Source organism: Mytilus edulis, chromosome 12 (genome assembly GCF_963676685.1).
Source record: "Mytilus edulis chromosome 12, xbMytEdul2.2, whole genome shotgun sequence".
Classification (NCBI taxonomy): domain Eukaryota; kingdom Metazoa; phylum Mollusca; class Bivalvia; order Mytilida; family Mytilidae; genus Mytilus; species Mytilus edulis.
The window spans coordinates 5523779-5534222 of NC_092355.1; the positions used below are offsets into that span (position 1 = coordinate 5523779).

At 32.1% G+C, this 10444-nt stretch overlaps 1 protein-coding gene across 1 annotated transcript; it reads left to right on the forward strand.

Moving 5' to 3' along the window:
* The first annotated feature begins 8870 nt into the window (after positions 1 to 8870).
* On the forward strand, positions 8871 to 9278 carry LOC139497373 (ankyrin repeat domain-containing protein 34A-like). Its single transcript, XM_071285585.1, has one exon. It carries the CDS (start codon positions 8871 to 8873, stop codon positions 9276 to 9278), a length of 408 nt encoding a protein of 135 aa, XP_071141686.1.
* Positions 9279 to 10444: the final 1166 nt, after the last annotated feature.

Here is a 10444-nt window from a genome sequence, read left to right on the forward strand (position 1 = left end):
TATCAAATTACTGATCTTGAAGTGTTCAGTTTCAATTAGAAAAAAACAATACAGGTAGTACTAATAGAGGTCGGTCATTTAAATACGTATCAACCGTATCATATGCGTGGACGTTTCCGCATCTGCAGATATACCCCAAAAAAAACAACAGTATGTGATCCCGAGTTTTAAGTGTATGTACTTTCAATAATGTAAATGGGCGACTGATTAATTTCTTATGCAGAAATTTACAAAACAATTAGGAAATGTCGATTTTTTGTGGAACATGTAACCCGACTTTTAAAGATATTCCGGATAGATTGGACAGTTTACAGGCATGACAGGAGTGAATACGGTAAAATCGTTTCTTTGTGTATGAACTAGTGCTCACGTATAACACGTAGAACCAAATTGTTATTTGACAAATAGAGTGATACTCAGTACTTTTCTATAACCCTTTATGATAAAATCGCAAATGAACAATATTCAAGTTCCTTACAAGTATATAAGTAGTACATTTGATTTTTTTTTATGTTTCTTCATGTACTATAAGCTATAATCGGAATTCTGGTCAATAGGTGTCTCAGTCTCAATCATACCACATCTTGTTTTTCTTCATATCAAAACATGTGAATTATACAAAAAGTTATAGATGGAAAAAATATCAAATACTTACGAAAAATTATATGTCATATGTCTCAATTCGCTCCAAATAAACTCATCATAGAATACAATTTAATACATACGCTAGACGAGCAACGATACACCAAGCATTGGAGCCACTGGAATCTTTATCCGTTAAAGTATATCAGTTTGTAACAGTTATGAAAATACTTCCTTTTAATCAAATTAACGATCTTGTGAAGTTTAGTTTCAATGAGAGAAAACACAATGCAGATAGTACTAAAATCACTACAAATAATCAGGAATTGTAGTTAAGAACGTAACATAGACAAGGCATTGAACGTTATATTATTGATACATAACTTGCAAAGTCTTAATTGAAGGTTAAACAGTTCATACACGAACTAATACTAGCAGAGGAGAAAGCGTTCAATAATCGTATACACAATGTCTGCATCTACATATCTTAGACAGATAAGATAACACCCCTGTGGTGGTTAACACATTAAATTGTATTAATGCAGAAACTAACCACTTAAACAGTGATCACTACAAGAAAATAATAAAAGAACACAGACATTATCACTAAATCTATTTCATAGATTGTTATCATATTATCCGGAAATAAAGAAATTAAGATAAGTATATCATTTTGTTTTAGTGTTGTGTTATGAAAATATTTCCTTTAATCAAATTACCGGTCTTGAAGTGTTCAGTTTCAATTAAAACAAACAGTGCAGGTAGTACTTATAACAATACGAATAATCAGGATTTATATTTGAGAACGAAACACACACAATGATCTTGAATATTACATTATATTATATTAAGTATATCACTTTGTTTAAGTGTTGTATTATGAAATAATTTTCTTTTAATCAAATAACCGATCTTGCAGTGTTCAGTTTCAATTAGAAAAAAACAATGCAGGTAGAGTACTACATTATTGACAACTATTTTTAACAAATTCCTATTGAAGGTTAGACAGTTCAGACATAAACTAATACTTTGAGAGGAGAAAGCGTTCAATAATCGTATACACAATGACTACATCTACAAATCTTAGACAGAAAATATATCACCCTTATGGTGGTTAACACATTAAATTGTATTAATGCAGAAACTAATCACTTAAACAGTGATCACTACAAGAACATAAATCATACAACACAGACAATCAGTGAATCTATTTCAAGGATTGTAAATATATAATCAGAAAATAAAGAAATTGATGAGCATACTTATATACTTCGATAGTGCATTCAAAGATTCTAATCAAGGACACATTTTCCAAACCTCTATCTATAATAACTAGAATTTGAGTCGATAAAGACCGGAGATTTATCATTAATTGACATATAACTAATACACACAATTCCCGATCTAAAGGATTGAACAAATTGTAGACTTAATATTAAAACTTTTATTGAGGGAAAAATAACTTAAAATTCAAGACCCAAACAGTCCTATCTATAAGATAAAGCAAAACACGCATTCGCAAAGCTGCAAACTAATTCCCTAAGATGTAATTGCAATATATATGTTCCAGACCATATGAGTATTTGGACCGTACGCGTACGGACCGGACCGTATACGTATACTCGTACGGTCCGACCATACGCGTACGGTCGGACCGTGTGAGTATACGCGTATGGTCCAGTACGAGATAACCATTTATCACAATCTTTATTTTTAGTTTTATAAATTGTTATCATTACAATTACTTTTAGATGGATAAAATGAACAATTGAACAATTGACATTAAATATTTGTTTAATTGTATATCTGAATACTATTTTGGTACTCTCGCCCAAGGTGACACTTACTACCACAATTAATGATATATTTTTTACGTTTACATGTTTGCGGTTCATTCATGTTCCTTTGCATTTGCATTTTTTTGTAAAGTTTCTAATGTTCTAAAATTGTCGTCCCACATCATGTTAACTTCCGATATCGTAAATTTCTATGATCATAATTCAATTAATGTATTACTGATCGACATACTAAATACAAGATATTAATAGATTTAATAAGCGTGAATTTTTTTATTAGTAAACAAATAAAGCTTTTATTCCAATTACAATTGCACTTTTCCATATTAATTGGAGAGTTAATTTATGTTGATCTGTACACGAACTTTACATGCATTTGTAACTTATAAACTTAAGCAACTTCTAAATGATATTAATCAGACCGTACGCGTACGGTCCGACCGTATGAGTATTTTGAAAAAGTACGCATACGGTCCAGACCGTACGCGTACGGTCCAAATACTCATACGGTCCGGAATATATACACACATGAACATTGGCATTTATAGATCGAACGGAGTATACAAAATAGATCTTAAATATTTTACAAAAAAACTTATTTTGAAAAGCAATGAGTTCCAATATGATGTGATGCTATAAAATCAAGCTTTTTGGGAGCCTCGATCTGGAATATTATTAATCAACTACAATCGATCTACATCTGTCAATAATACTTACACACATCTTAGACACATTTCGATTAAGAAATAGTATTAGTATAATTTGCCAATATCGTGATGTTGGCTTCATGTAATAAACTCATCATAGATACCAGGAATAAATGTTACATTTACGCCAGACGCGCGCTTCGTGTACAAAAGACTCATCAGTGACGCTCGAATCGAAAACATTCAAAATGGCCGAATAAAGTATGAGGTTGAAGAGCATTGAGGACCAAAATTCCAAAAAGTATATTTTTTTTAAATACAGCAAGGTTAATCTATTCCTGAGGGAGAAAATCCTTAGTATTTCAAAAATTCAAAAATATTTTGTAAACAGTTAATTGATATATGACAATATCGTGATGTTGGCTTAATAATTACATAGTGTAACATATCATAAAAGTTCTTTGCAGTTGCAAATATTATTGACACTCTAAATTAACGTATAATTTCCCCAATAAAGTAGATATATACTCTGATACTGATGTATAATTTCTACAATACAGAAGATATTAACTTTGAAACTGATGTGTTCAAAGCAGAGTGTTTATAATCAATTGATGTCATTGATATGAGAATACACGTTACACCTAAACAACCTCAGATGTATCAGCCAAATATAAGTGCACATCCTAGATATATTTTCAAAAGTATTGTACAAGTGAATGATTCGTGACATAAGAAACAATAGCATTACAAGTGGTCGTTTCAAATATCTTATGCATTTGGAGAATAAACATATGGGTAGGTTATGATAAGATACACACTGCAAAAACATAAAAGATGTGCAACATAAGGTTAAAAGATGCAGTACTCTATAAGAAACAGATGCATTACTTTATCAGAAATATATTCTGTAATCTACCAGATGATTTTATAGAAAGAATTGTTCTCTTACACTTGTAGCGCTAGCTAACTATCAACAAATAGTTATACATCTTAACAGAGCTATAACGAAACATTGACAGACTTTATAAATAGATGAATATCATAAAACAAAATTCAAGAAGATGTCCAACGCAGCGTATGGACGCAGTAAAAATGTTAACACTGCATCCAACAAAAACAAACCTTTATAATAGAGGAACTATTGAGAAGAAACTTCTAAGAACATAGCTAAAAGAATAAAAAAAAAACGTTCACTTGGTGGAAATATATACTTCTTATAAAAATGCAATTAGTCGTAACGACTCTATTCAACAATGTTAAGTCTATAGATTTTAGTATGTATGATTGGGATGGGAATCTAAGTTTGTAATAATGTCTTGGTATTCTATATTTTGCACGCTTTGTGTAAAAAGTAAAATAACCAAAAATTCAAAACGGAAAAACCGTTATCTAATGGCAATATCAAAAGCTCAATTACATCAAACGAATGGATTACGTGACTTAGTACATGCATTTTCTAATATTACTTCTAAACTTTAATATATGGCATTATATGGCTTTCTCGATGTTAATGTCATGCATTGCCTGTCGTTCTTATTCTTAATGTCACTACAAAGCCTATGTTTTTGTTTTTCACAGCTTCTATATTATGCATGGTGTTTTCATTCTGCGTTTGTATGCAATGGCATTGTGTCAATTTATAAAATATCGTCATGATATTGTCAGTGTCGTTCTCATGTTAAACTCATGGAATTGTCAGTGTCGTTCTCATGTTAAACTCATGGAATTGTCAGTGTCGTTCTCATGTTAAACTCATGGAATTGTCAATGTCGTTCTCATGTTAAACTCATGGAATTGTCAATGTCGTTCTCATGTTAAACTCATGGAATTGTCAATGTCGTTCTCATGTTAAACTCATGGAATTGTCAATGTCGTTCTCTGCCTTTCTGTCATGTATTGTCTGTCATTCTCGGTCTTAATATCTGATCTGTCTTTGTCTGCCTTCATGTCATAATATTTTTGTCCTTTTTAGCCTTTATGACATGGTTGTGTTTGTTTTTTCTCAATTGTCAATTTAATTCATGGTATACCTTTATCAGCCTTTATGACCCGTTTTTTGCTTTCTTAATGAGAATTTACGTCGCGGTATTGTCTATCACTCTTAGTTTTCTTGTTATGATTTTGTCTTATTTGATGTATGAGTTTGATATCTGGGTTAAAATGGAAAATTCGAAAAGTCAACTTATAAATAATCCAGTGTTGTTTTTCTTTTGTTTGTCCTACGAGAGTTAAACATTTGTTGGATGACGATTATAACACCTCGTGTTAAAATGAATTCTAAAGATCAGAACGCTGACATCTAAGTTCTGTAATGCATTCTGTTGAGAATTCAAATATCAATGACATTTGCTTTGCGCATTTGTATATATCTAGGTAATGTTCCATGAATAAAATCTGTCATTTACGTGACTTGGTATAGGCATTTTCTTATTCCTTCTCAAGCTTTAAATATGACATTATATGGTATTCTCGTGCTTTATGAAATGCATCGCCTGCCGTTTTTATTCTTAATGTCACTATATGGTCTATGTGTTTGTTTTTCACAGCTTTTATATCATGCATGTTTTTGTAATTCTTAGCAATGTTATTGTGTTATTTGTCTATCATTCTAACTTTTCTTGTAATTCTTGTCTTTTTGAATGCCTGAGTTTGATGTCTTAGACTTTTTAACAAGCCTTTATGACATGGTTTGTCTGTATTTCTCCCTTTTTATGTACTTGCCATTCTTAAGCCTTGACGTTATGTCTTTGGTCGTATTTCTAAACATTTATTTCATAGATTTGTCTGACTATGTCAGCATTTATGGCATGCCTTTTCTGTCTGTCTAAGTCCTTATTTAGTATTGCATGTCATTTTATGTCAAATATGTTGTTGTCCCGAAGTTAAAGCCCCAAACTCATCATAGATACCAGAACTAAATTTAGTATATACGCCAGACCCGCGTTTCGTTTACAAAAGACTCATCAGTGACGCTCGAATCCGAAAAAAGTTTCAAATAAAGTACGAAGTTGAAGAGCATTGAGAAACAAAATTCCTAAAAGTTTTGCCAAATACAGCTGATGGAGAGTTGTCTCATTGGCACTCACACCACATCTTCTTATATCTAAGGTAATTTATGCCTAAGCTAGAAAAGCCTTAGTATTTCAAAAAATTCAAAAATTTGTAAACAGTAAATTTATAAATATAACCATATCAATGACAATTCATGTCAGCACAAAAAGTGCTGACTTCTGGTCTTGTGATACCCTCGGGGAAATAAATCTCTACCAGCAGTGGCATCGACCCAGTAGTTGTAAATAAACTTATCATAGATACCAGGACTAAATTTAGTATATACGCCCAACATATACCCTCACGGCACTTACCAAGGAGGAAATCCGTCATAATCATAGTCAGTTTTATGTTCCTATGGAATTTCAACCAAAAATGAAGAGCTTGATCTTCCATCACTGTATTTGGATACATAAGTGTCCTTACAAACAACGTTATATTGCTGGGTCTTCCAAGTGCTCCACGAAACCTCTTTCTAAAATATTAGCACCTATTTTATCAGCAATCAAAGCCGGGCTCGATAGTTATTGTGAAACTGAAACTGAATCAGATGTGGATATTAAAAAATTCCAAAGATCTTTTAGAGTACACAGAGTCTAAGACTCTCTCATCTTGCTATAGTATTAAACACTTGACTTTTCTACTCTTTATACAAGAATTCCCCATTCAAAACAACTACACGACAAATTGAAAACGTTGGTATTACTTTGTTTCATTAAATAAAATGGCTAACGTAGATACAAGTATCTTCGGGAGGAATAAATCCTACTTTGTAAAGAATCACTCTGATGCAAACCAAAAATTCCTCTTTTTTTTTTTTGATAATATACCTTATTGCACTCTATTGCTGTTAACAATTTACTTAGTGTACAGCATTGCACTAAGTATTCCTGATATATTAGTTATTAGGTATCCAGGGAGAATATCTAATAAAAGTAAATTGATGTTACATTACAATATTACAATATTTTAAATGATTTCATGTTTACCGGAGAATTTCACTTCCGTCCGATTGTGGTTTTAATATTAGATAAATGTGCATCGTTTTGCCATCATCAACTTTGTGATTTGGATAAATTTAATTCATTATACTAAACAGTTTGTCTAATATAAAAGGTAAGTTGACTATAACTTTCATGATGTTTTGAATCATAATCGAAGAATACCAAAAATTCTCTAAAATTGACATTATCAAGATGCTTGATTTCTTGATTGACAACATATTTGTTACGTTTGGAGAACGCCATTTTCAAGAGACTGTCGGAATTTCAATGGGAACCAATGTGCCCTCTTCTTGCCGACTTGTTTCTTTATTATTATGAGGCTATTATGAGGCTGACTTCATACAGGAACTTCGTAGGAAGAAAGATAAGAAGTTAGCAATATCCTTAAACTTTACGTTCCGCTATAAAGATGATGTTTTCTCACTAAATAATACAAAATTTGGTAACTATGTTGAACGAAAACTTTACGACAAAAGAAATGATTTCAGCTTCCCAATTATGAACTTTTTATTTCTATGTAGCAACATTCCAGCAGAGCCTGCATAGGTAGTATACATCTATTAATTGATACGTTAATCCCGGGCATGTATTTCCTATCATTATTACCTTGATAGAGGATTGCTACTCACAAGGCAGATATTTAATCAACAGTTCCAAATGGTGAAGTTGAAATCATTCCATTCGTAAATTTTATGGACGCCATCACGAATTGGTTGACCGTTATGGAATAACCTGTTTCAAGGATGGTATCGGATATTTTACTTATGTCGAAACTTCAATACCCTTTCCCTTTTCACGAATATGACCTACCGAATTAGACTATTTTCCGTATTTGTAAATATATAAGCAACACGACGGGTGCCACATGTAGAGAAGGATCTGCTAACTCTTCCGGAGCATCTGAGATCCCCAAAGTTATTGGTGGGGTTCGTGTTGCTTAGTCTTGAGTTCTGTGTTGTGTCGTCTGTACTATTATTTGTCTGTATGTCTTTTTATTTTTAAGCCGTGGCGTTGTCAGTTTATTTTCTATCTATGAGTTTGACTCTCCCTCTTATATCTTTCGTCCCTCTTTTAGCCTCTATGTCACAATAGTCATGGGTGTGTGTGTGTCTTTGTTCCTTTCCTGTGATTGTGTCTTTTCATACTTTAGGCAAAGATTTTCCTGTCAAATTCTAATGTTATTGTATTCCGTATTATTTTTTTTTATCAAATTGTAGTTGGTTTTGTTTGAGGAAAAACTGCATAAATCAATTAATACGCATTTTTACCCAAAGAAGCATAAACTATAGTATAGAAGATGCTGACGCAAATCACTTAATTTCGGGTGTTAGATTATTCAATATATATGAATATAGATATATTTGTTGTTTTCCATCTCTTACAGAATTGAATGGGTTTAAATGAAAATTTCAAAAGTCAACGTATAAATAATCCAGTGTTGTTTGTCTTTTGTTGGTCTTACTAAAGATAAATATGCATTAGATGACGATTGTGACACATTGTGTTTATATGAATCTTAAAGATCAGAACGCTGACATCTTAGTTTTAGAATGCATGCTGGTGAGAATTTAAATATCAATGGCATTTGCCCTGCGTGATAAACACATGTGTATATATTAAGGTGATGTTCGTCATCAGCTGAATTGTGACATGCTAACAACCTTTCTAGAATGTGTATAAAAAGACAAAGTGAGCAAATGTTTTGCAATTCAAAGAGAGATCTTTCAATCATTATCATTGAATTGTGATCTGTTGTTATTTTCTTTGAGTAAATTTTGCTTCAGAAAATGGAAAACTTATTAGCAAAGGCTCTTTCTACAGGGCAGTTGAAACTAGCAAAGATGCTTATTGAAGGAGGACAAAATGTAAATTTTTGTAACTCATCAGGTGTTACACCTCTTATGCTTGCGTGTAGTCTAGATGTGGATGATAAACATATACAGAGGAAACTACAGCTGGTAAAATATATCCTTGATAGAAAAACAAACTTAACTGCGGTGGATAATATTGGACGGACAGCTTTAATGTATGCATTGTTTTCAGGATGTAAACAAACAATACAGTTAATTAAAAGTCATGGACTGGTGCAATCCGTCAACATTCCTTCGAATACCAGGAGAGCTAAATTCAGAGACCAAGAACTTTTTGCAAGTGTAACAGGAGATGGTTTGACCTCAGTATTTTTCTATGTATAAAATATCTTTCTTTTATTATCTGTGTGTTTTATTTGTTAAAGTCAGCTATAATGTTAACTCAGCCTCTAAAGCTACAGGTATTTCTACATTGTAATGACGAGTTCCTTTTTATCGTTTGTATAAATCAACAATACCGTGAATACGTGTGTCTACTCTTCGAACCCACCTTTACCTATAAGTACGCCGACAAATCAATACTTGACATTGACCTCAATATCCCTAAGTTTTAACTACAAATTGAAACCCCTGTAATCGGACAATTATATTAAATCAAGCGTAATTGATCTTATGGCTCGAAAATAATTAATTCCCGAAACACAAGTCTACTTGATATTTCCGACTATAAATTGTATAAAACCGTCTGTTAACCTTATGTAAAGGTTCGAACCACTGGACCCTGAGTCTCCTTGGCTGAAGAGATCGAAATAAGTAAGTTTATATAATTTAATAAGGTCTCTCAAAATATCAACAGATGTAAATAATATTACAATAACAATACAAAGTATCAAAGTCACATACAATATTACATTGTAAAATAATGTAAAAGCTCTTATCAAAAATGTAAAAAGAATATTAAGTTTCTGCTTCTAAACAAATGGAATTTTACCGTAAATACCCTAAACTATTAAACTCTATCGTAATCTCATTAAATATTAAATTCAAACCCCCAAAATATAAAAGATACTTTACTCAATTCTTACTAACTTTTAACTGTTTTGATCTGAGCGTCACTGATGAGTCTTATGTAGACGAAACGCGCGTCTGGCGTATTAAATTATAATCCTGGTACCTTTGATAACTACTTACTAGAACACGCTATGGACTAAAACCGGACCAAATAAGGCAACAAAGAATCACCCTGAGAAATAAAGCATATCAGTTTTATTCAAACCAAGTTGCAGTGTCTTATTCAGACATCGGGGTATAATACACCCGTAAGCCCTTAATAATAAAGATAAACAACGGCGGTTTTATTCAAACCAAATGTCGATTATGTCTTATACAGACCTTGGCTTTATACGATCAAGCGCCCGAATTTATAAAATATCTACTTAATATACTAATTACAGGTAAAGAAATAACAACTTTAACCAACCGCGTACTTCGATACAAACTTGTATATAAAGGTGCACTCGAAAATATTTTATTCTAAACAACTATTGATT